At 47.9% G+C, this 26,987-nt stretch overlaps 1 protein-coding gene across 5 annotated transcripts in view; it reads right to left on the bottom strand.

Moving 5' to 3' along the window:
- Positions 1-26,987, bottom strand: part of ZDHHC14 (zinc finger DHHC-type palmitoyltransferase 14) — a 277,992-nt gene that overhangs the window by 2,556 nt on the left and 248,449 nt on the right. For 4 of the 5 annotated variants that reach the window (XM_043456944.1, XM_043456946.1, XM_043456943.1 and 1 more), the window contains exons 6-8: positions 20,974-21,076; positions 19,621-19,730; positions 13,816-13,918 (exon numbers count right to left, since the gene is read on the bottom strand). In XM_043456944.1, the coding sequence (XP_043312879.1) occupies positions 13,816-13,918; positions 19,621-19,730; positions 20,974-21,076 (316 nt within the window). Of the gene's footprint in view, positions 1-150; positions 2,702-13,815; positions 13,919-19,620; positions 19,731-20,973; positions 21,077-26,987 lie in introns of those variants that run through there. The other variant, XM_043456947.1, reaches the window with a different exon arrangement.

Below are 26,987 nucleotides of genomic sequence, written 5' to 3'. Positions count from 1 at the left end.
TGACTCATTGGAAAAGACCCTAATGCTGGGAAAGATGGAGGGCAGGAGGAGAAGGGGACGACAGAGGATGAGATGGTTGGATGGCATCACCGATTCGATGGATATGAGTTTGAGTAAGCTCCGGGAGTTGGCAAAGGACAGGGAAGCCTGGAGTGCTTCAGTCCATGGGGTCACAAAGAGTTGGACATGACTGAGTGACTGATCTGACTGACTGACTGACTGATGCAGACATGGAGTATTCTTCAGCTGTAAAAAGGAAGGACATTCCGACACATAGTGTGACGTGGATGAACCTTGAAGACATCAACCTCAGTGACATAAGCCAGACACAAAGGAAAACTACTGTATGAATCCACTTATAGGAGGCACCTTGAGGAGTCTAGTAGGATGGGGGCTTCTGGGGTCTACAGGGAAAGGGTTGGGGAGTTTCCCTTTGATGTATTGAGTGTTGCTTTGCAAGAAGAAAAGCGTTCTGGAGATGAATGGTAGTGAGGGTTGGATAACAATGTGAATGTGCTTAATGCCATTGAATCGCACACTTAAACATGGTTAAAATGGAGCATTTTATGTATGTATATTGTGCCACACACACAAAAAGAAAAATACAAGGACAACAGAAGCCCCTGAGGGCCTGATCACACTATTTGTAAAAGCCTGAAAATTCCTCACTGCTAAGTTTTCATCAGCTTCAAGAACCATTAACTGAGCTGTGGTTTTTGTTTTTGTTTTTTAAACTCTGTGAAAGAGAATGCCAGCATTTTACAAAATATTTCATTTTCTTTTAAACGTTCTTAAATCTTAATCCTGTTGAGCAAAGGAAATCGTGGGAACACATTTCTAGCAGGGGGAATGTGGGTCTCTGATACCTCTGAAACCCTTCCCTTGAGCTGTGGGCAAGTTTCAGAGTAGCTAGAAGAGACTTCTCATGACTGGAGATCTTGAACTTGAATCTGTGTGATGACTCAGTGCGTTTCAGGAGCAAGTGTGGCTATTAGGGGAGTGTATCCTGTTAACATTTCAAGCAGGAAGCCAGGCACTCCACTCTACCTCTGCGGAAGCTCGTGCAACAAACACATTTCTCCTCTTTACATATGCATCTCATGTGAGTGGGCGCCTTCTTCAAGACTTTACGGATGAAAGTAGGCGATGGGTTGGGATTTGGGACCAGCATTGTCTGACTGCAAACCCCTTTCCACCACTGCACACTGGACAGCTAGCAGGTGCTTAATAAATATTGCTTGTCTATCATCCCCACTCCCTTCATTTGAACTCCAGAGTTACCGTCGAATCACGTACTCGCAGCTTTGTGAAGGAGGAGCTTTGCCTTCTTCCTGCCCAGAGACACAACTAGAACTGCCATAACTCACTCAACCTCCGTTCACAGAAGCCACTCAGATCAGGCAAAACACAGGCTTCAGGGGGAAAAAAGAGTTTCTCCTGAAGTCACAGTTCTTTTATTCTTTTGCTCCAGTGTGTGTGTGTGTCCTTCCTAGCCAAATGGGATTCTTTCTAAAATCACGAGTGGTGGGCCATCCCCGAGCTGGTCCCCCACCCTCCATGAGGGGGAGAGAAGAGACACAGTCACTACAGAATTTGCAGGTTTCAGAAGTTCAAAGACCTCACTTCCAGACAAGAATAGGGCTCACGATGGAGCTTTAAGAAGGGAAAGCAAATCTCAGGCAAGGGCCTGGCTTTTCTATCATGGCTTCATCCCAGCCAAGGGAACTTGAAAAAGAGGGGTGGAGGGGCTACTCGGATGAGACAGAAATGCCACAAAAAAGTGCTAGAAAGGGGCTGACTGTCAGGCGTTGAGCCCTTTAGCGTCTGCATCCCCACTCATCACCTGAACCTTTTGCCAAAGCAGCACTTACGCAGTGGGTGCAGCTTTCTCTGCTCCTGAGGGGAGCTGCAGCTTGGGGCAGGGACCCTGGCCACTGGGGCGTGCTGAGCCGTGTGGCTGTCGGGGAGGCAGACAGCTCGGGGCCCCTCACGGTCTCCAACGCTGTCAGTTCCGTTCAGCACATCGGCTCATTCTTGACAGAGCAGAGGCAGGGACGGGCAACCTTCCTGATGAAACATTCATCTCCTGGAAACTATGCTGGGGTTCTGGATATATTATGCTTTGCAAAGAACATGTTATGAAAAATTCCACTAGTGTCCTGGCTGATGGCGACGGCTCAGCTTCCGTGCCGCCTCTGTTTCCTAGAGCTCAAACTCGGCCTCTGAGCTGGCCGCCCCCTGCCTGAGACCCCGGGGCTGAGATGCTGCCCGAGTCAGGCCACTTTCTGGATGATGGAATCTGGTTCTCAACTTTTCTTTCTGGAAAGCCCTCATTAATCCTAAAACCTCTGTCCCCACAACACCCCCAGATCTTGAGAAAGATAAAATTCCGACTAGATTTGCTCGTCTCTGTGGACCTGAAGAAAGCCTTTTATTAAAACATTGAAAACTGATTGGCAAATTCTGTTTTAGGGATCAGTCCAAGTACTTGTGACTACCTCTTCCAGACTCACAGGAAAATATGTCAGAGGTCTGAGCTGGAGGAAATATCCAAGGTCAAGTGGCACAAGGGGAGAGGCGGGCTCCCCAATCTCTTTACCTCTTCCTTCCTGTCTCTCCCGTCAGGCGCCTTTTCCCTTCCCTGGTCATGCCTTTCCAGCCATGCTGCGCAGCAGAGCTCATGGACATCCATCAGAAAACCCTGGGATGAAAAGGTTGCCAACTGTGGTCTGTTAAGCTCTGGACAGTTCATATTCACTGGGAAGTTAATGTGAAGTTTGAGGGGTCCTCTGAGAGTTTACCTAAAGCAGCCCTATGCTGACTTAGACGAGATACCTGCGAAACAGCACCAACTTAAACTGGTTTTGCCTGCTTAAATAGATTGTTGATTTAATCAAAGAAAATATTTACAGAGACAGCGCTGTGCATATGCACAATGGGACCCCATGTCTCCGGGCTGACCCTGGAACCAGGAACCTTCAGTTTATGGAACCTACAGAACCGTTGCCACTGGAGGCCTGTAGGACTCGAGAAGTCCTTCAATAAAGAAAACCTGGTTTCCAACAGCACTCGCGGCTTGTGTGGGCTGACTCAAGACCAATCGACCAGCTTCCAAGTTTGAAATTCTCCCAACCCCTTTCATTTTCGCGCCAAAGCTGGATGGAGGAGACAGATTTGAGTCCTGTCTCCTTGAGGGTCAACCTTTCAATAAAGTTCTTTCTTTCTTCAAAAACCGGTGCCACAGTCTTGGCTTCTTTTGTACCTTGGGCATCGATCCCTTGCTAGGCAACACCAGGAGGTGGTTTACTCTGAAGCTATGAGCTTAAGTTCAGGGCCTCTTGTTTGCGTGTTTTCCAAGGCCTTACTTGTTTTGTTTTGCAAGTTGGTTTCTTTCTCTTCAAAAGAGCTTCAGATTGCATGACTCAGGTGCCTCCAAACCTGGGTCGTTCCTGCATATGTCTATTGATGCTTTCCTGTGGCCAAACCCACAACATGTTAAAACTGCAGCCAATCTGTGCTCAACCTCATGCTGAAAGTGCTCTCTGATTTTCCAGGGGTGAAGCTTAAGGACTTCAATATGTGAAAGAAAACATGTCACCTAAACCATTTAATTTTTTTCAAAAACCGAAATGTCACAAGTCTTTTCAAAATGACTGTTTTTTTATTATTTTTTTTATTTTTATTAGTTGGAGGCTAATTACTTCACAACATTGCAGTGGGTTTTGTCATACATTGAATGCTGACTTGTATTTGTATTATCTGACGTAATCACCTCTTCTACAGGGATTTGTTTAAATATTTTAAAAGATGACTGTCTCCCGGAGCCTGTTGTGGCTATTTCCCTTGCTATGGGGACTGCTTTCATGTTAATGATGAACTTACTCTCTGTCCCCTCCCCCAGTTTCCCTTGTGGCCAGCCTCTATCACTGAGCACACACACTCTCATTGCTGGGATCTGCTTGAACCTTAGTGTCTAAATCCTGCTGTAACCCATGACTTTGAAAACCGTTTGCCACATTCAAACTGACTTCTGTTTAGAAGACCAATTCCCATTTGGGGGTGCCCAGGGACCAGGCTTTCTTCCATAGGATATTGTCCGTATAAATTTCCTATTGGCATATAATAGGGTACTAACATGGGTTCCAATCAAGGAGAGCGTGATGCCTCTCCCCAGTGGAATTCATAATTCTCATGATATTAACTTTGCATGTTTTGAGCATCTTCTTAGAAGAAACTCGATGACTAGGGGATACCTGATTTAAGAAAGAAAAACCCAGCCTTTTCCTCATGGTGCACACTGCCAGAATCCCAAGGAGAATGGGCTGATAAACTTTCATGGTTGTAATTCCTGTGTGAGAACTTCAAGGGAGAAAATGGCCAATATTTTCAGGGTTACTGTGAAGATGATCCATGAAAAAATGTCCTTACATCTCTGCCTTTTTTACCTTTGTTTCTAATCCTTATTGGCCCATTTCCTGTTGATTTTTCTATTTAATTTCTTTCTCTCTGGTTTTACCAACTCTCTCCTCCTCTTTCCTTCTCCATCTTTTCCTCTGTTGACTTCCCGCCCACTTCATTCCCCCTCTTCTCTCTTTGTCTGTTTTCCTTCCCCTCCCTCTGGCACCACCGACTCAATGGACATGAGTTTGAGTAAACTCCGGGAGTTGGCGATGGACAGGGAGGCCTGGGGTGCTGCAGTCCATGGGGTCGCAAAGAGTCGGACACGACTGAGCGACTGAACTCAGCAACTCTTTTTTCTGACCTTTTTACGCCACCAACCCGCCTTGCTGGCTGTTTATCTGAGGACTCTTATCTTCAACCAGTAGAGGGAGCCATCCCTGCTTACTTTTTTCTCTCACTCCTTGGAGTAGGGCTGATAGTCCAGCATTAACACCAAGAAGCCATGAGGTATATTTCAATGTATCTAACCAGTTATATAATCTTAAGGAAAAACAACCAAGCAGCCAGAGATTGGACAGTGACAATCCATCATCAAGAAGAGGAAATTGAGAAACTCCTGCTTTCATTCCAAAAAAACACTTTAAAGGTTGACATTTATGAAATACTAGGTTGAACCCTATGAAATTGCCACTTTTTTTTTAGGCCAAAAATCATCCAAATGCTGACTACTAATAGAATAGAAACCTGACTGCTTGTGAGAATGTCTATGGGCAGACCCTTCCGTCGGCAGCATAAAACTAATCCTGTCCGGAGTGCTGGAACATTTGCTGTGGTTGCAGGAAGCCCCTGACAGCTGGCTGATTTACTGTCTAAACGAAGCGCTGGCATTTAACTTGCAAAGAACTGTATCATTTCAGATGTTCAGATGTCACACACATTATCACTAATGTTACGGTTTAAAATACCATAGAGATAAGTTATTTTTGTTTCTGCAGATTTTCAAATAAAATTGCTCTTGCTGGCATACATGTTATTTTACTCTGGCTGACTTCTTGTCTGAAATAAACCTAGCAAACAGATTAAATACTCCCAAAGCTAGGAGTTTTCTAGATGGTCTCCCATAAGAATTAAGAATAAAGGAAATTATTTACTTCTTTTGCTCCAATTCTGTCAAAAGTATTAGCATCAGGCACTGGTTATTTCTGCTTGGCTGTGAAGCTGTGTTCTGGGGTCTTATGAATGCTCATTTACTTTAATAAAAACACTATCAGTTTCTAAAATTCACCTAAAATGTAGTTTAGGAGGAGTTCTTCATTTTTATTCTCTTTTAAAACATTATCATTTATGTTTGCTCAAGTTATTTTTCTCTATCATATTTGAACTTTCAGACTATACACAGAGAGGTCTCCTGTGAGACCAGCTTAACGAATCTTGCAACTGCCAGCTTTAATTTGTTTTGATATTGGATGAAGGGAATTTAACAGTGAGGTTAATTATGCCTGATTCATGTTGAGGTTTGACAGAAAAACAACAAAATTCTGTAAAGCAATTATCCTTCAATTAAAAAATAAATTTATAAAAAAATAAAAATGAGTTTAAGTAAATATAGCAAATGATTAAAAAAAAAATAGTCCAACAGTTATGTACTATGTTACTATCTTTGTGTTTAGCATATGATCTGAAAGAATCTTTGTAGCTACAAGTGCCAGCTTTAAACAAGCTACGACCCTGATGTAATATAGAACTTAAATTATTTGACAATCAAGTGAGATATGCATGCTAAAATAAGGTAATAATAAATGTCAATAATAGGGAAAGTAGGAATAATGAAAATATGATCTTCAGTTGGCCCTGGGGTTATGTGCATGAAATTCTAGCATGGGCTCCTAGAAATTCACTGGTGTTCGTATAACAAGGGCTACACTTGGGTCACATGCATCATTTTAATACTTTAGATGTCACTGCATCACTTCTCTTATGTTTTCCTCCTTGGGAATCTGTAGTAGAGGGAAGATCACTTAGGTACTAACTAACCATCTCCATTCCCAATTATGTGAGATGGTAAGTTAACAGTGAATTGTCCCATTTTTGAGACGCTCAGTTAGACCTCAGTGGGTACTCTGATGACAGGTATCTGTCAATATTTACCTGATTCTCCAGCCCTGCAACATCAGTATGTTTTTCTAAGACTTGAAGCCTTTACCTTCACCTTCTGAAATAGTGCAATTTCCCTGGGAGCACTTTTCCTATCATTTGAGAAATGCCTTTCTGATCTAGACTTTAATAACAAAACAACTGGCAAAAATTTGGCCTGAGACACCTAGAATCTCTCTGCAAAGGAACATGCCAAGTCTGGTGCTAAATATAAAGTCTCCAAATGTTCCTCCTTTCTAGGTGAGCACTAGAAATACTTCTAGGTCAGAGCAATCATGTTCCACAGCTAAATCAGTATTTACTGTTGATGGAATGGAGCACAAAATTGTGTGTCTGGGGAATATGGCAGTGTTGGCTGCGAAGTGTCCTCTGATCACAGAGATAAGGCTTCTATTCCCAGGGATAGTGGATAACCTCTACTGGGCTAGTAACCCTTCTGTGTACAGGATGTATACAAAACTGGCCAAAATATGGGAGGCAAACATTTTTCAACAGGGCACAACAGACAATGCAAGGCTGCGATCCCTGAAAGGGAAGAAACTCACAGGCGAGCTCCACAGTCAAGCAGCCCTTTCCTTGGGGAGAATTTTCCCACCATGGTATAGGCTGAACAGAATACAGAAGTTATTCTGAGTAGAGAAAGCAGAGATCAGATTGTCAGAAGCTTAAGCGGCTGGATCTGTAGGGCAGGGCATCGCAGAAGAGGATGCTGTGCAGAGAAGGGGGCGAGATGCCAGTGAGGGTCACCCCCGCAAGTCTGTAGCCAGCAGCCGTGCTGCCCATGTGCAAGATGAGTCCTCTCTCCTGTCCCCCTTCCCCTAAAGCCAATGAGATGGCAGCTGCAATGAGGCTGAGAGGCACATAGATAGTGGAAGCTAAGAAAAAGAGTGCCTGGGACCACTGATCACATTAACATCCCCCAAACCTTGTTAACATGCCTGGCATCCAGCTAGGGCATTCAGAAGGCTGCACCTTAGGAGTAAGACTCATACCCTAAACGGAGACCCAGGACCACCCCTAATGATGGAGAAGTCAAACCCTGACCAGGTCTTTGGAAGAGACAGAATTTGGAGGCTGAGCTCACTCAAATTAGAGGGCCTGAGAAACATCTTGGACTGCCCATAAATCTGCATTAACAAAATATAAATCACACCTGTACAAGTTCAAGCTGATTAGCCACTAACTGACCTGCTTGCTAAAACAAGGATCAACACTCTTCAGAAGACAACAAAATCTAGTCTCTACAAATATACTATCCAAAATGTATTCAATAAAATATCAATACACATATAAATAAATAGAAAAATGTAATCTAGGGTTAAGGAAAAAAGTGGACACCAAACCCAAGGTAGCCCAGATATGTTTAGCAGATACAGACTTTAAGCAGTATAATAATGTTCAAATATTATACAAAAATATGGCTTCAATGAGTAAACAGATAAGGAATCTCAGTACCGAAATAAAATTCAGCAGAGAAATTAAAAGAACCAAAAGAAAACTCTAGAACTAAAAAGTATAATAACCAAAGTGAAAAATTCTCTGCATTCACTTAACAGTATTTGGAGGGGGCAGGAGAAAGAATCACTGAACATGAAGGTAGATCAAAAGAAATTATCTAATTTGAAGAACTGAGATAGAAAGTTTGAAGAAAAATGCACAGAGCCTCAGGGACTTATCCTTTGGGGCAATGTCATCAAATGGTTTAACATAGGAGTAATTGGAGTCCCAGGAGAGAAAATGAGATAAGGCAAAATAAATAAATTAATAAATTGAAGACATAATAGGCAAAATGTCCCAGTTTGATGAAAAATGGTAACTTTCAGATCCAAGAAAATGAATGAACTCTGAGCAGTTTAACAGTGGAGATCACCCTTGGACTAGGTCAATAACTCATTTGGCATTGATGTTTCTACCTGGACAAAGTGTCAACACTTAAGACTAAAGTACTGTAAATTGGTTCATGCTTGGGGGAGGAAAAAAAGAGCTAATGTGTCATTGGTTACGACTGTCATTTGTAACAGAGGAGAGGCTGAAGCTTCATAGATTTTTGCTTGGTCAAGTTTCAGGTCCGATTATGGAGAGGTTGCCTTCAGTCCCTCGCTGGTTTTGTGACCGACCACAGCAGATTTATCATCCTTCTGCATGGAAGGCCTGGGCGGAGTGGTTTCCCTGCCCTGGGAGGAGCCTTCATGACACTCTGTCCCATAAGAAGACCACGCACCTGGGATACTTTGGAACATAGTTAAGAAGAGTACTTTAAGGAGTCGGACTTCTACGGACGAAATATCAGCTTACCCACTGGTTAGCTATTTCACAAACTAGGCATCCCTGAATCTCAGTCTCATCAAAGGGGTGATTAGAATACTCACATTAGGTGGTTCTGTGAGGATTCAACGAGATGATAATACATGCAAAGCACTTAACCCAGTGCCTGGCACATAGCAATCCATCTCTCTCTTTCCTTCTTTCATTTAACCAACACTGACTGACTCCAACTACCATAGGAACTAGTCTAGACAATGGGGATATAGTGCTGAACAACCAGTATTAATTCAGTTATTATTATTATTGCTTGAAATGCTTTTAGTAAGGAAGTAACTGTTAGTCGCTCAGTCGTGTCCAGCTCTTTTTGATCCCATGGACTGTATAGCCTGCCAGGCTCCTCTGTCCGTGGAATTCTCCAGGCAAGAATACTGGAGTGGGTTGCTATTCCCTTTTCCAGGGGATCTTCCCGACCCAGGGATCAAACCTGGGTTTCCTGCATTGCAGGCAGATTCTTTACAATCTGAGCCACCAGGGAAGTCTATTAAAATGCTTTTAATAGAGGACACGAGGATTTCCCACCTGAGAAATCTGTATGCAGGTCAAAAAGCAACAGTAAGAACTGGACATGGAACAACAGACTGGTTCAAAATCAGGAAAGGAGTACATCAAGGCTGTATATTGTCACCCTGCTTATTTAACTTAAATGCAGAGTACATTCTGAGAAACTCTGGGCTGAATGAAGCACAAGCTGGAATCACGATTGCTGGGAGAAATATCAATAACCTCAGATATGCAGATGACACCACCCTTATGGCAGAAAGTGAAGAAGAACTAAAGAGCCTCTTGATGAAAGTGAAAGAGGAGAGTGAAAAAGTTGGCTTAAAACTCAACATTCAGAAAACTAAGATCATGGCTTCTGGTCCCATCACTTCATGGCAAATAGATGGGGAAACAGTGGAAACAGTGACAGACTATTTTCTTGGGCTTCAAAATCACTGCAGATGGTGACTGCAGCCAGAAATTAAAAGACGCTTGCTACTTGGAAGAAAAGTTATGACCAACCTAGACAGCATATTAAAAAGCAGAGACATTACTTTTCCAACAAAGGTCTGTCTAGTCAAAGCTATGGTTTTTCCAGTAGTCATGTATGGATGTGAGAGTTGGACTATAAAGAAAGCTGAGCACTGAAGAACTGATGCTTTTGAACTGTGGTGCTGGAGAAGACTCTTGAGAGTCCCTTGACCTACAAGGAGATCCAACCAATCCATCCTAAAGGAAATCAGTCCTGAATATTCATTGGAAGGACTGATGCTGAAGCTGAAACTCCAATACTTTGGCCACCTGATGCGAAGAATTTACTGATGCTGAGAAAGATTGAAAGTGGGAGGAGAAGGGGATGACAGAGGATGAGATGGTTGGATGGCATCACCAACGTGATGGACGTGAGTTTGAGCAAGCTCCAGGAGTTGGTGATGGACAGGGAAGCCTGGCGTGCTGCAGTCCATGGGGTTCCAAAGAGTTGGATACGACTGAGCAACTGAACTGAATAGAGGACAAGATCTTTCATCCACAATTAAAATCCATATATCCCTGAAATTTGACTTAAATTCCCTTCAATGTATAGATGATTGAAAACAGATCTTTTCCTAGGAGTAGATATTGACAGAGGAGAGAGGCTGAGGGTAATGGGATTTGGAGTCGGTAAGCATATGGGAGAAAGTCACCCTGCACACAGTCGGGATTGACGGCCCCAGCGTAGCAAAGTGTAGGCTTGAGAGCGTGAACTGCTGGGGTCAAAGTGTGATGTCTAAATTGGGCAAGTTGACCGAAGTCCTCTGTGCCTCTGTTTATTAGTCTGTAAAATGGGGATAAAATCAGTAGTAGCCTCAGAAGGCCAGTGTGAGTTATATGAAAGCCTTGGAAGGGCACGTGGTAATGCTCCGAGCCGCTGAGGTGTGGGGTTCGGTGAACACTATGCCGAGTGAACATGAAGGAACTGGAGGGAGGAGGGTGGGGCAGAGACACGTCAGCCTTCGTGTTTTGCTTGGGGCCAGCCTTGCCCATTCAGAGCTGTCTCCTCTCCCCTTACTCCCGTTAACATGGCACATACACCACAGGAGCCATAAAGAACAACGAAAATAATAAAAAGGCTCATGCTCTAGTGCCCGAGTGGCCTATAAATGCACAGAGGAATGGAAGGTTATCTGGCGCAGTGATGGCGCCGCAGCCGGGATGACAGGCTCTGCACCGGAAGGACTCCTGAGCCCTTCCGCCAGCGCTGACTCCTCGGTCTCCCATCGCCGGGGGTGCTAACTCCCCCAGCCTGAGCACCTCTGTGGTGGGCGCTCCCACCCGCTGTGAGCGCTGGGTGTTGGGCATTTCCCTCTTGGGTTGAGCACAGGTTGCCTCCTGGCCCACCTTCCGGCCTGTGGGGCCATGAACAACATGTCTCATCTTAGTCCCCTAAAGACCTTTCAGATCCAGCCTCCGCTGAACACGTTCTGACATTTTGGGGGCATTCCCTGCAGTGGGTAGGAGCCTTAGGGGCCCAAAAGACTTCTCCCAGCCTTAAGCCCGGTGGAAGCCTGGGTTTCTCCCAACACAGGCATCACGGCGAGACAGGAAGTGCAGGGGGCCCCAAGGCAGTGAACATTTAAATTTATCTGTCTACGAGCAACTCGCTTTATAATTTGGTAATGATTTCCCTGTAATTACATGTGTGCTGGGGAATTCTTACAAAGTGAGAAAAACCCAACCTACAAATCATTTCTAAGAGGTAATGAAATTTTAATGAAAGCTAAATTTAACAATTAATGAAGTTGACATATTCATGGGTCTCGCAGACATTAAACATTTATTAATTTTGATTTTGCTGTTTTCTTTTCGTGTTTCAGAGCTTATAAATTCTTTCTTCAGGTCTTAAAACTTTTCATTGTCCTCAGAAAAGTACACAGATGCTTTGCCTACAGTGTCGAGTGGGCAAAATGCACGTGTCCTATCTCTCAGCCCTGTGGGTTAATTTGAGCCTACCGAGGCCATCACTCCATGTCACGGCACCAAAGAGAACTCCTTTCCTCTTAGTTCCTGCTTCCACACTCTGGGTGGAGCCTTTTCTAGGTATGATGGAATCAGGGGAAGGAAGGAATGAGGAAAAGAAGACAGGAACACACTAAATATTTGTTTAGAACTTCCTTTAAGCAAGCCCCTGCAGGGGAATGTTTAACCAGCCCCAACCTACTGCATGCCAGGCCTTTGTTATAAAGTGGTGATAGGAGGGGGGGTGAACATCATTACCCGCTTCTTCATGGTATGGTTTACTAACTTAAGGCTCTCCTGATGAATCGACTTGCTGACATCACGCAGCCCTGAGTCAGTCACTGTGACCCCAGGCTCTCTGATCTTACATCCCACACTCTCTGTCTTTCCCCACCATGTCCAGTATTACTTAAATCTGCCTGTTTGCAAAGTTTTTCCTTCCACTGTCTTTCAGAATCATCCTATTCTATTATCTTCCCCTGGCCCCAGTGGTTATATTTTATTTTTTATAATTAAATTTATTTATTTTTTAATTGAAGGATAACTGTTTTTACAATATTGTGTTGGTTTCTGGGAAACTATTCTCTTATTCTATTAGATTGAGAAACTTGATTTGACCTGGTGGGGTCAGAATTGGCAGGGGCAGGTAGAGAGAAAGTTAGCGAAGGATAATAAATGTTGATTTTAAAAAATAATCTTCCAGTCTGTGAGATGAAATCAGATTAATAGCCTGATGATAAACATGGACACATGTTATGGTTTTTTTTTCTTTTTAAATGCCAAATGGAGTACTTCTAGGATAAATAAAATAGATTCACATTTCCACTACTTCAAAGTGAATTTCTGCAAACCATGTCATTCCTTCCTAAGTATGGGGGAGCAGATCTCCCCCGAATTTTCTACACAGATGCCTGCAAGACAGCTCCCCTACCCCCAGGCATCCAAGGGGACCCCAAGTTCACATACTGAGATCAGATTTCCCCTAACTGGCACCTCCTTTGATATTTCCCGTTGGTGATTTGTGTGGTCATCTTGTCCCCAAGCTGACAGGCAGGGGGCATTCCTGGCTCCCCGCTCCCAGGCCTCCACACGGACTCCATCCCCAGGTCCTGGAAGGTTGCTGCCTCTTTTCTGAACACACATCTGCCATCCCAGTCTGTTTGTCATGGACTCTGTCGTGGGTGATTCAGATCTATAGACAGCGCTGGGGGCCACACTGGGTCCCTTCCAGAAACACTTCTGTAGAGAGAATCGCTCCTGATGGAGAGGCCGTGCCTTCCAGACCACTGAGGAATGTGAAGGCCCTGAGGGTCAAGGCCAGCCAGGCTGTGAGTTCAGGTGCCCATGGGAAGACCTGCCCTGGCCCCACCTCCCAGGTGCAGAGTGAAAACAAAGCATGTGTCTCCACTGTCACAGATGCCCGACACAGGGACCTCTCCGGAGACCAGCCCAGTCCGTTTTTTGCTGTCAATGCCTGAACAGCGTGTCTGAGTCTCTGCACTAAGGCATGCAGGGCTGATTAAGATTTGGGCTGCAAGTGGGGAGAACTGGTGCCTGAGTCCCCCTCTGCACACTTAAAGAGGGGGTGGGGGAGTGGGCACAGACTGTGGCAAGGGGACGGCAGGGCACTCGGGGACTCTCCAGAGGCCCATCCTGCTTGGGCAGCTCTGCCTCGCCCTGGACAGCAGCCCAGCTCTGGGTGAGCGGGCTTTCCAGTCCAAGACGTCTCTGGAGGCAATGTTGTGTGAGTGCTCCTCCCACACAGCCCTGAACAAGCCGACCCCCCACCCAGCCCCGTTGCAGGTGGGCTGACCCTTCGGTGGACACTGCCTTCACTTCAAGCTTCCTTTCCCTCCCTGAGCCATGCGCGTCCTAGGAAGCTGTCTAGGCGATCGGCCGTTACGGGTCAGTGAACCCCGATGCGGGAGAGGAGCCCTCGCGGGGCGCCCCGGGTCCTACCATGTCGCTCTGGGACTGTGTGGCCCCATACGCAGCCATCCCGTTGGAGGGCGCGGCTGGCTGCGGGGTGTCGGGCTGAATGTACCCTCTTCGGTCGATGAGGCTACGAGAGAACACAGAACAATGCAGGAGACGGAGAGTGAATCAAAAGCTGAAAATGCCGACAACACTCTTTTAATTTCCATCCATCATTCCATCAGCAGCGCGTCTGAGCACCGGCTGTGCCTGCGTGGCACAGACCAGAAACCACACATCCGCTGTGCACTGTCTGCTTCGCCGTCTCTGTATTTTTTGGTGCAGCCTCTGGCTTTTAACTGCCCAGACCCTCCACTGCCCTGCCCGTCTGCTGTCGGTCCTCTGAGGCCCCCAGCCTCTGCTCCTGATGCTTTATCTGCTTTCTTCCCTCCTCGGCTCCTCTCAGCCCTGCCCGTGACCCTCCTGCTGGCCCACGTCACTGTTGGCTGGGGTCACAGTGATCTCCACCCACGTCTTCTCCAAGCTCCTGAGGGAGGGCAGGCTTTATCTCGTCTGCCCCAGGGCACCCGCCCCAGGGCACCCTGGGCATCATGCTGGCTCCGCCTGTGCCCACGTGTGCCTGTCGTGGAGCGGAGGCTCTGCCACCCAGCAGACACTTGCTGATTGAACAAATAACACCAGGTCCTCGGTCTCCCGCAGACAAGTTTCCTGAGCAATCTCTGTCTTTACTCTATGGCCCGGTTGCCCAGGTGGGAGGTAAGGGTGAAGCTCACTTTGCCATCAAAAGGGTCGCCTGTTTCCCTCCCCGACTGAAGACTCCAAGATGACCTTGGGTCTCAGGGCAGAACTGCCAAGGGCAACAGGCAGTTCGGCTAGTAAGTGGGGCTCCCGCCAAGGCCCCCCTTGGTGTGGGGGGCACACTCCCGGCAGCCTCTGGGAGACGTCCCGAGCACACCCAGGTGCCCACCTACTCCCCTTCGCGGGGCAGGGGCTGGGCGGCTGAAGGCTGCTCCAGGCGTCAGGTCTGCCCTCGGAAGACAGGGGTCATCGTCACAGCTGCCACCTCAGGTCTTCAAGAGGCAGACTGATGAGCCCTTAAAAAACACTTGTGGCAGGATCTCAAGTGGGACTCTGATTCAGTTTCAGTCAAATCCCCCGAAGGTTTAGAAAAAAATGAGAGGCAACAAGAAACTCCATCTGCCAAAAGAGAGGTGCTGGACCCCACGCAGGACCGTCAGAGGGGTTCTCTTACCAAGTGTGCAGCCATCTTCAAGGGTATCAGAGACCAAAGGTGAAAGGGCATAGAAGGATGTCTTGGGGGGGAGGGGTCCCCAGCTCCCCCCAGTGATGAGATCCAGGGCAGAGGCTGGCAAGGTGCGGGCGGGGGCTGGGCACGGCCCCTGGGGGAGAGCCGGTGGAAGGCGGCTGGAAGGGGCGTGTTGGGGGTCAAATTGTCTGCCCCCCAAAAGGTATGTTGGAATCTAGCTAGCTCTGGTAGGGAGGAAGGGGTGGAAAGTGTTAACTCTCAGGAAACTTTGAAGTTCTGATTCACTGAAATGACACTATTTTGGAGGAAATGAAAGTGCCCTGAGTCCTTTTTTTTTTCCCCTCCAACTGACAGGAGAAATTAAAGGACACGCAGGAGATTTCATACAGGAGAAGAAAAAGAACTAGGTCATCAAGAGAGTTGGAAGGGACGGGAGGGATTATAGAAAAAGTGGTTCTGGGCCTGCCTCCTGCGTGTTCAGCCTGTTTCAAGGGCCAGCCATGCCCCCAGGACTGTGACACTGCCCCCGGCCCAAGTCTCCTTCTGGGCCCCAGAAAGCCCTGAGAGCTTCCCTAAGCCCATCTCATCTCTCTCTTCTCTAAAAATTTATTTTATTTATTTATTTTTGGCTGTGCTGGGTCTTCGTTGCCGCGGGGGCGATCTCTCGCTGCGGCAAGCGGGGCTACTCTTCCCGGAGGTGCGTGGACTTCTCAGGGTGCAGCACCAGCTCTAGGGTGCGCGGGGGCTTCAGTAGCAGGGGCGGTGCATGGCCTTAGTTGCTCCCTGGAATGTGGGAATCTTCCCAGACCAGGACCAGGGATCGAACTTGTGCCCCCTTTGGCAGGTGGATTCTAACCACTGGACACCAGGGAAGTCCTTCGTCTCATCTTCTGCCTTGCTTGCCCCCGGGACTGCCCCCTCCCCCCGCATCACTCCCCCAGTTCTTCCTCTGACAAGCCGGGCTCTCCCCTCACCTCTGGGCCTTTGCACTTGCTGTCCCCGCTTTCCTCCTGTGATTCCTTTCCCCCAGCTCCTCCTGCTCCTATGGTTCACACCTTACACCCGCTCCTCTGGGAAGCCCTCCCAGATGTCCCATGGAGCCTGCACCCCGACCCCATCACAGCCCCTCCCGCTGCTCAGACTTGTCCTTGATGGACCTTTTTGTTGACATTCTTTAGGGGGCATACCCAGCCCCCAGCCCAGTAACAGTGGCCAAGAGAATTCTTACGACCAGCTGACCCACAGCACCAGCTCGTAGGGCCTGACCCTGACCACATCTTGGGACTTTCTGCTTTTCCAATCTTCTATTCTTCCTGCTGTTACGAGAATCCCTTTCCCCAAACCTGGCTGTCTCCACCCTGCTGCCCCCACCCCCCCGGAGGCTCTGCAAGTAACAGATCGTGGGTCTTTGCCCTCCTGGTCTCTGGCTCTTGTGGGGAAACTTGAAGACAAATGCTTCCTCCCTCATGAGCACATTGTTGCACTGAGAACGCTTTAGAGGCATCTGTCTGGGGCACATGCTGCTGGGCACTCGGGGGGTCCCTGGCCCCTGTCTGAGGCAAGGATGCTGGGCACTCGGGGGGTCCCTGGCCCCTGTCTGAGGCAAGGATGCTGGGCACATGGGGGGGTCCTTGGCCCCTGAGGCGAGGGACACTGCTTATTCTACAGGCTTCTCTGGGATGCCGGTGAGACGCCCTGGCGCTCTTTGGGGTCCAGGGTTGGGTGAGGCAGGGCAGAGAGAAGCAAGGACCACGGGAGGGAGCAGTGAAGACAAGCAGCACCCTCCCTTTCATCAGTTCCAGCTCTGGGAGCCCAGGGACCTATGACAGAGGGCAGCACCCAGCTTTCTGCGCAGACCCTGGAGCAGCCAAGCTCTTCCGAGTGGAGGGCCAGTCCTGAGAAATGCCCCTCTCCAGAGGGACTTGGATTGTGGAAAGAGTACAGTCCCAACTCGGGCAAACCAGATAATTTGGTCCAGTTGTGGGAATAATAATTTCAGCTACGACAAGATCTGATCTGTAAACAATACAAAGCGGTGCCAAGTGCAAATCAAAGACTTGGGAACAAGAAAAGCGATCTGGACAAAACGTGAGACTTTGGAATTCTTTTCCTAGATTCGGAGGTCTGCTTTAGAGACGACGAAAGTTGCTTGTCCAGGCCTCTTTTGTCTCTTCTACCTTGTGTTTCCTGGCCTATCCCTAGGGTCCACAAATAAACACATGCCAGGAGGAAACAGGTAAACTGTGAAAACCCAAGCATTTCCAGAGGGTTTTTCTGGCCTGAAGAGCCCCGAGAGGGATTCCTGGGTGAGTCTAGTGCTCGCTTGGAGAGGGTGCCCTCCGGGCATGTCTAGCCTGGGGCGGCCCTTCCATCTGAGCCCTTGGCTGTTCCTTCTGCTGTCGCTCCCCAGAGGAGATCTCGGAAGGACAGGTCGGGGGGCCCCCTAACACCCCCAAATTCAGGACAAGTGTGGCACACTGGGCTCAGCTTTCTAGACACAAACTGGAAAATGATCAATCTCCAGTTACCCAATGACACCAGGAGCTATAAAGTACTGCCAATTAACAAGTGGCCTTGGAATATATGCTTGATATTCTTTGGGGGGTGGGGTGGGGAGGGGATCACTCTTCCTTCCTTAATGAAGTTTCACTGACTATCAAACCCAGTGTGCAATCCACAAGCACATGTTAGTAACGACTGACCAGGAAGCTATAGAGAAAAGTGAAAGTGAAAGTCACTCAGTTGTGTCCGACTCTTTGCAACCCCATGGGCCATACAGTCCATGGAATTCTCCAGGCCAGAATACTGGAGTGGGTAGCCTTTCCCTTCTCCAGGGGAATCTTCCCAACCCAGACCTCTCACATTGCAGGCGGATTCTTTACCAGCTGAGCCACAAGGGAAGTCCAAGAATACTGGAGGGGGTAGCCTATCTCTTCTCCAGCAGATCTTCCCGACCCAGGAATCAAACTGGGGTCTCCTGCATTGCAGGCGGATTCTTTACCAACTGAGCTATCAGGGAAGCCAAAAGTTGAGACAAACCAGCGGCTTTGTGGTTTCTCTCCATTTACACAGTTAGAGGTCAAAAGAGAGGAAGGCTTGGAAACTCATCCTAGAAACCTGGAAAACTTGCTCAGTAAATACTGTTGATGATTGGCTAATCAGCTGGAAATAGTCTATATACCTGGGCGTAACTCACAAAAAGTCTAGAGCTGACTGTGTTCTGCGTAGTTCTGACAGGGAGGCAGCAGGTACTAGCTGACATACACAGGTTCTGATATCGGATGCCTAGGTCTGGGTCCTGACGAGGCAGCACTTACTGGCTGTGTGATCTTGGGCCTGTTACTTAACATCTGTGTGCTTTGGTTCCCTCTTCCACATAATGGGATGTAATAGTACCTCATAAGTACAGAAGGGCTTCCCAGGTGGTGCTAGTGATAAAGAACCTGCCTGCCCATGCAGGAGACTTCTGAGATGCTGCTTGGATCCTGGGTTGGGAAGATCCCCTGGAGAAGGAAATGGCAACCAACTCTAGTACTCTAGCCTGGAGAATCCCATGGGCAGAGGAGCCTGGAGGGCTATGGTGTCGCAAAGAGTCGGACAAAACTTAAGCGACTTAGCACATAAGTACAGAGTGAGGTTTTAAAAGTTAATCCATGCAAAGCAGTTAGAACAGAGTGTAATGCTATTTGACAAACGTCAGCCACGGCCATCATTAACATGACTGCCATCTCACCATCAACAGAGTCTCAGCTCCTTCAGCCCACACAGATCGCTCCCTCTGAACTATTCTAGCATGTCTATTCTGTACGACTCAGCTCTCACCACTTACTTCTACAGGCTTTCTAATCACTTCCTCCACTGTGTCCCAGGTCCCTCTCTACAGCCCTCTGCGCATCACAGACATTCAACATCTTCTAGTAATTCATGGGGGTCCCGTGCCTCAGTTTCCCTATTTTGATCCTGAGGGGATTTTCCCAAACTTGACACAAATTCAGTGGAATGTTATGCCAAGCATATCACAACAAGTATAAAACAAGTCACATCTCTATTTCGTTAAGGCTGTGTCTCCGTAGCATGAGCAGAGAGCTGACCGGGCCGGCGGTCTCCACAGTGGCCGCCTGAGGCCTCTACTAACACACAAGCTTCCCCTGGTTGACCCTGATGCTGGGAAAGATTGAAGGCAGGAGGAAAAGGGGATGACAGAGGACGAGATGGCTGGATGGCATCACCGATGCAGTGGACACAGTGAAACTGAAAGTTGCTCAGTCATGTCTGACTCTTTGTGACCCCATGGATTATACATTCCATGGGATTCTCCAGGACAGAATACTAGAGTGGGTAGTCATTCCCTTCTCCGGGGGAATCTTCCCAACCCAGGGACTGAACCCAGATCTCCCGCATTGCAGGCGGATTCTTTACCAGCTGAGCCATCAGGGAAGCACATAAGTTTGAGCAAGCTCTGGGAGATGGTGAAGGACAGGGAAGCCCGGAGTGCTGAAGTCCATGGGGGTCGCAAAGAGTCAGACATGACTGAATGACAACAAATGCTGTCTGAATCTTACCTTGGAGAGATTGGTCCACACAGCGCGACGCAGCAGTTTGTAAAGATGTTTCCGTAGCTGTAGGGGTTGTAATTTTCTTTACCTCTTTTATTTGACCAAGATCCTTTAATCTGAAAGAAAAGGATGGTCAGTGACACAGTCTGCCTCACACCAATGCCCCAGGTTGGGTCAATCAGACCATGAGAAGTCCATAAAGAATGGAAGATGGTCTTTACTCGTTTCTTCAGCAGGAGAAACCAAGGTACTTTTCTCAAGGACAACTGGCATTTACTCTAAACTTGGAAATATCCCCAAACAGCAGGTCAGATCAGGGGGAGAAGTAGCATTCTCTGGGGAAAATAATCTATTTCCACAACCTGGTACTTAAAGGCCAGTTCACATCAGCAAGTGGAGATCTTTTTTTTTTTTTAATCACCGTTTTTAAAGTCTTTATTGAATTTGTTACAATAGTGCTTCTGTTTTATGTTTTGGTTTTTTGGCCGTGAGGCTTGTGGGATTTCCGCTTCCTGAGCAGGGCTTGAACCCGCATCCCTTGTGTTGGAAGGTGAAGTCCTAGCCACTGGACCACCAGGGATGTCCTGATGGTTTTCATATCACACTTAGTGTGATAAATAGTAATGTCATTAATGGGGTAACGTGCCTCCTCCAACTGCCCATTGATAGCCTGGATTCAGCTCCTAAATACTTCGGCAGAGTATTTCTGATGCTCTTAGTTACCAACCACGAGTAACTGTCTTAATAGCCTCTAAACTCATGCATGTCATCAGCACTGATTTTCCAAGTCTTTAAGGCAACCTGACTAATCCTGAGACATTTAGTTCAGGTACTGACAGAGACTTCTGTCAGAATCCAAATATTCGGAGCAGAAGGGACCAGGGTCATGACAAAACATTTTCCAACGTTAGGTTTTCTGGTTTTATATCTCCTCTCTGTTGGCATTAAATACAGGCAGATAATCCTAGACAAAAGGTTAAATTTTGGGTCAGGGCAGTCGCCTCCCAAAATATAATGGAATCATTATCTGCAAGAAGCCAGCCTGCACCATCTCGCTTCAGGGGCAGGGTGGCAAATTGCTCTCAAAGCATTGCAAACGAACAGAGCAGAAGCCCACCTTGGGCCTTGGATTAGGGGTCAGCCAGCCGCTCTGAGTATCTAAGTGGTGTGGTCAGGACAATGTGATGATTTGTGATAGAGAAATTGGAGATGGGTGTTGGAAAATGCTTCTCCCGCAGGCTCTTTGCTCCCAGGGGCTCACATCTGGAAAGGGAACTCGGAAGACCTGGCCGCCCCCACCTCTTCTTTCTTTATTTCCCACAAAAGAACACGCCCATGCCCCACCCTGCAGGAACTTACGTCTTCATTCGTGGTCTGGTTGGAGCTTATCAGGTACGTGTGGAAACCCGAGAGCCCCACGATGGACCAGACGGAGAAGAAGCAGACCACGGCCTCCAGCACAGTACCTGGAGTCAAGGAGGTGAGCTGGCAGGACTGTGACGTTCACAGGGCCCCAGGGCAGCTGGATGGATGAGATTTGGACAGGAGCCACCCCCAGGCCCTCACTCGGGCCCTGGCGTCCACCTAGCCTGGCATTGGTGGTCTCCTAGCCTGGCATCGGTGGTCTCCCAGCCCGGGAAGACCCTCCGGGGCAGGCGCAAGGCCACATCCTCCTTCACAGTGCATTTGTACTCAGCAGGGGATTGGCGGCTCGCTGACCAGGCCTTATTCCTTTCTCACGGCTGGCAGTTCCTGACTGTCCTCCCCGCCTGACCTTGGCACCTTCCTTGTGACCCACCCTGCAGCAAAACCAGGGAACACACTGGTTGGTGTGGGCAGTGGCCCGGGTCTTCGCTGAATGGACTCACTTCAATTGCCGCCCCTACCCTTGCCTTCTGAAAGCTGGGCTGGAGCATTGACAAATTTCTCTCCTGACCTGATTTGAGGCTGTGACAGCCACTTGCAGGGCTGACCGCGGGCGACTGGAACCCGGGCAGCGTTTATCTTCCTGGCTATCTCCCTTCCTGGATGGCCCTTCCCCCCACAGGATGCCCACTCCCATTGCGGATGGGCTTCTGACTCTGCAGGGGCATTTCTCAGTGTGGCATCAGGGTGAGTGGAATTTTTTTCTTAGGGGACCTTATCCCAGCCCCTCAGCCAACCCTGACACATAGGGCTGTCCTCAGCTATTTGACAGGCAACTAGGAAACCTGGATCCACACCAGACATTGAGTGATGGGGAGCTGTGAGTTCCACAAGATATGCTAAAACCAAACGGGGGGAAAAAAGCCTGGCATTCTTCAACAGATGCGATAAATCAACCAAGAGTGTGGCCATTTGAAAAGACTAGAGAATTTTTCTGTCCCACAAATATTGATAAGATTCTATTTACAAGATACAGTTGGATCTCAGGAAAAAAAAATTGTCAGAGGTCTGGGAGTTTAAGTATACATCATGCATTTGCCATTGATAAATGACAAGCCAGAGAAAGTAAAATACTTGTGCTTTCCTCATGCTTCCAAGGATGGAAGCTATAGATCATGTGGTAATATATCACCATTGATTTTTTTCAGGTTTGGATATAATTTCTCTTTGGACCAGAGAAATGAATATATCAGCCAAGGCAATGCCACCATCTGCCATGTCACGATTAACAAATGCCACTGTCTGGCTGCATTCAAAACAGGAGGCATGAATGGGCTCCTGCCTGTTGACTGACATTCAACATCAGAATAAACCCCTGGGTCTGCTCTTGGAAAAAAGGAAACACGCTTTACTTTTCTAAGGTTTAAATTTCTGGAAACTGCAAGGTTTCAGAAGAGCCCTACTTAGAAATTAAAGACATTTCATGAGAACAATGCCCAGTTGGCCATGGTGCCAAGAGCGCGAGCAGTGAGGGTCTTACAGATCCAAAACATGGTGCTCTGGGGGTCCCACCCGGTCCTCACGGAGGAAGGAGGTGAACGGGATGGAGGAGGAGCCACACATCCCACGAAGAGGAAGTCTATGGTAGATTCTGGAAAAGTGGGTGAGTACAGAGGGGTAGGGAGGATTGGAGGGGGAAGAGAGAAATGGGGAGAAGCAGACCCCTGCCACTAGCCTGGGCAACACTTCAATTTCTGCCAGGGTCACCCAGGGGGACAAACGGTTATGGCGGAGGTCTCGCTGCAAATGGGGGCACGGGGATGGTGGCTCAGATAGCAAAGATGGTCCTGTTCTCAATCGCCTGCCCGCAGGCTCATAGACGCCCCTCCTCCCAGCCTCATCTCCCCACCCAAAAGGGCACAGATGGGGGGAGGCGGTGACACGGGAGCCCTGCCTGCACTGGCTGGGAAGCAGAGGCGAAGTGGAGCCCCGGGAAACTGACAAGGAAGCCTGAGTCGGGAGAACGGGGTGGTAGGAAAGAAGCTGACACGGGCAATGAGCTTGTGGAGGCTGGAAGGGAAAAACAAGAGAGCAGAGAGGTCAAAGAGGAAGTGACAAATGGAATGGAGACAGGGTAGGAAAGAGAAGGAAGAATGAACCAAAAGATTTATTTACTGAATCACACACGAAGAGCCTGCAATGGCACCCCACTCCAGTCTTCTTGCCTGGAGAATTCCATGGACAGAGGAGTCTGGTGGGCTGCAGTCCATGGGATCGCAGAGTTGGACAATACTGAGCGACTTCACACACACACACACACACACACACACACACACACACACACACACGAAGAGCCCGTCTATGGTCTCAGAAATACATATGCGTCATGAACAGTTGATAATCCAGGCAGAACGATGGTCCTGTCAAAACATATGTAACATCCATCCGTGTGAACATACGAAAGCTGGCATGTGAAGCTGGAGGCGGGTCATAGCCTCTAGCACGGCTATGGCTTGCTTCGCAGCTGCTGTTCCTTTTGCGATGCCACTGACCGGATTACCTCCAAAAGGAGGCATTGTTAGCAGCAGATGTGGTGTTTTAAAGGTTTATAGCAACCCCTCCCCCAACAAATACGCAGTGTTCTATATTAATATCTCACGTGCTTTGGAAGCGTTTTATAAATAACAGAATGCAGCTCCACTGTTAGCTCACAGCCGGGTCAAAACGGCACGGATTCCAGGTAGGATGCGAGACGCCGCCCCCTCTGCCTCCCTGCTGACAGCTGCCCCGTGGCCCACAGGATGTCTGGAGGAACGGTCATCGCCATTCATAACAATGCTGGCATCACTGGTTATGGGTCAGGCCCTGCTCCAAAGGCTTCACGTGGAATAACTCACTCAGTCCTCAGAGCAACGCAGTGAGACGTCTGATTCCCACGGGACCCACAGGGAAACCGAGGCAGGAAGCAGTTACATAATTTGCATAGGAAACAGCAGAGCAGGGATTTGAACCTTGGAAGTGTGGAGGGCCGGGTCCTTTCCTGATTCTTGCTGAGGGACACGTGGCTCTAGGCTGTCCCCAACCTCGGCTGGGGGAGACGGGGACCCTCTTCATCAGGGATTCTCAAACCCATGGCACCTTAAAGACTGCACCCCCCTCAAATTCACTCTCAGGCTGAATATCTGAACAATACATTCTCTCACTGATCCGACAGCTTCATGTTAAAAACATCTACACCATAATAAGATTAAGAAACATAAATTCTGCTTTAATGTATCAAAACCCATTTGCTGATTTAAAAAAAAGAAGACATGAGTGGAAATAGGCCAACAGCAGTAGGAGACAATTTAATAAGCAGCTGGATGTTTACTGCCTCAAAGATGTTTCAAAGCACAGCAGTTACCTCTGCCAGCCTCCATCTGTCTTCCCCAGCCCCCAAGAAGACAAGAGCCTCCTCCGTGGCCAAGAGTGTGGCTTCAGATGTCCCTTGACCCCCGCTCAACCTGCTGCATGCCAAGGTGCTGGCTAGATGGCTAGGGAATTGAAAAAGACTAAAAATGCTGGTGGGTGGGTGTCCCTCCTCGGGTTTCCACATGATCCCAGAAATGCCTGCTCTGTGCCTTTTGGGGCACTCAGGACACTGCACTCAGGACAGTGGGGGAGGGTAAGCTCCCTACCCTCAAGGAATAGGGGTCTGCTTGTCCGTGGGAAGGTAAGCAAGAGGAGATGGCCTGGCAGAGACGCAGAAACAGTGCTGGGCAGAATGGTGAGGGCACCTCAGTATTTGGGGAATTGTAAAAGGTGAGAGGTCATGGAACCAAAGGTTTTTAACCTTCAGTTCAGTTCAGTTCAGTCACTCAGTCGTGTCCAGCTCTTTGCGACCCCATGGACTACAGCATGCCAGGCTTCCCTGTCCGTCACCAACACCTGGAGCTTACTCAAGCTCATGTCCATTGAGTTGGTGATGCCATCCAACCATCTCATCCTCTGTCATCCCCTTCTCTTCCCACTTTCAATCTTTCCCAGCATCAGGGTCTTTTCCAATGAATCAGTTCTTTGCATCAGGTAGCCAAAGTACTGGGGCTTCAGCTTCAGCATCAGTCCTTCCAATGAATATTCAGGACTGATTTCCTTTAGGATGGACTGGTTGGATCTCCTTGAAGTCCAAGGGACTCTCAAGAGTCTTCCCCAACACCAGGGTTCAAAAGCATCAATTCTTCAGTGCTCAGCTTTCTTTAGAGTCCAACTCTCACATCCATACACGACTACTGGAAAAACCATAGCTTTAACTAGATGGGTCTTTGTTAGCAAAGTAAAAAAAAAATTCACATGGACACATTTTTTCTTAAAATTTCAGGAGGCTTAAAAACGCTGCTGATGCCTCTCTATGGATAGTCATGGACTCTAAGTAAAAGATGTCCTGATTTATTCTAATCCTTTCATTTGACAAAATACTTATCTGTAAAATGAAGAGCTAAGGCCCAGAGAAGTCAAACCACTTATAAAAACTCAGACAGCAATTTACGGCAGAACAGAACTGTAACATGGTCTCCAGACTTGTAGGAGAGAAAGAGCTTCCCGAGGCCCCAGGCCATGGAGCGCCACAAGACAGGCCCTAACATTGAGGCCTCAGAGCTCCGACAGCAAGGCTGAGTCTGCCCATGACATCACACCTCGTCCACCAGTCCCACAGCCTCAGCCCTGCCCCGGGGGAAGAACTTGTCTCTGCTAACATGTCATCGCCCAGCTCCCCACATTCCAGCCGCCAGGCTGGCCACGACGGGATTTTTTTTGCTAAGTGCCAAATCCAGATAACAGTTTATTTTAAAAAGTCTGTATTTCATGTGAATTTCCTCATTGACCAAAATCCCCAGATTCCAGAATGGCCAGGGAATGCTTGCCTTGGACCCTTTCTGCTCTGAGCACCCTTTCTGTATGTGACTGGGATGCCACTGGATGCCGGGCGGCCTTTCTCGGTGGGCACTGGCCACCCACCCCTGGGTCTTCCTGCATCTTTTCCTGCTTCAGGTCTCTGTCTGAGGTTCTGATACTTAAAATACAAGAAACAGATGACATGGGTAATCTTTTTGTCCTCTAGTTTTTCTAAAAATGATAGTAAGCTAGGCCATGCTCACTTATAGGAAGGGCTCTGATGGAAAAGCAGACATCAACAATAGCCCCCTTTGTTCTCTAGATGGAATGTCTACATCAGCCTTTAATGCTCTTAGATATCTAGGTTCAGGAACTTGTCAGCCTATTTTTCTCATCAATTAGGTGCCTCTTTCATCCTTAGACAGAGATAAGAAACTACAGCTTGTGTTCCTGTCACTTGAGGGCCCGTCACTGAGTCTGGGGTTGAGGGTGCTGACTTTCTGATGATTTACATGACAGACACATTGAAGATCAAGTTACTGGGACCCTTCAGACTGAATCACTGGGCCATCGTCTTTCAGTCTCTCCAATCCTTTCTCCTAAATGCTTATATGAGTGAAGTGAGTGAAGTCACTCAGTCGTGTCTGACTCTTTGTGACCCCATGGACAGTAGCCTGCACCAGGCTCCTCCGTCCTTGGGATTTTCTAGGCAAGAGTACTGGAGTGGGTTGCCATTTCCTTCTCCAGGGAATCTTCCCGACCCAGGGATCAAACCCAGGTCTCCCACATTTTAGACAGATGCTTTACCATCTGAGCCACCAGGGAAGCCCAATGCTTATATAGAGGTGTGTAAAAGAGAAAGCGAAAGTGAAGTCACTTGGTCGTGTCCGACTCCTTGCCATCCCATGGACTGCAGCCCACCAGGCTCCTCCGTCCATGAGATTCTCCAGGCAAGAATACTGGAGTGGGGTGCCATTTCCTTCTCCACAGAGGTGCAAAGTTGTCCCCAACTAATCTATGAAGTCACTTATAACGCCAGTCAAAATCCCAACAGGAATTTTTTAAATGGAATTTGACAAACTGATTTGAAAATTCATCAGGAAGAGAAAATGTACAAGAACAGGTATGGGAGAAAA

The sequence above is a fragment of the Cervus canadensis genome, chromosome 33, assembly GCF_019320065.1.
Source record: "Cervus canadensis isolate Bull #8, Minnesota chromosome 33, ASM1932006v1, whole genome shotgun sequence".
Classification (NCBI taxonomy): domain Eukaryota; kingdom Metazoa; phylum Chordata; class Mammalia; order Artiodactyla; family Cervidae; genus Cervus; species Cervus canadensis.
Note: the sequence above shows the minus strand (reverse complement) of the source record. Positions and strands in the feature narration are given on the sequence as shown.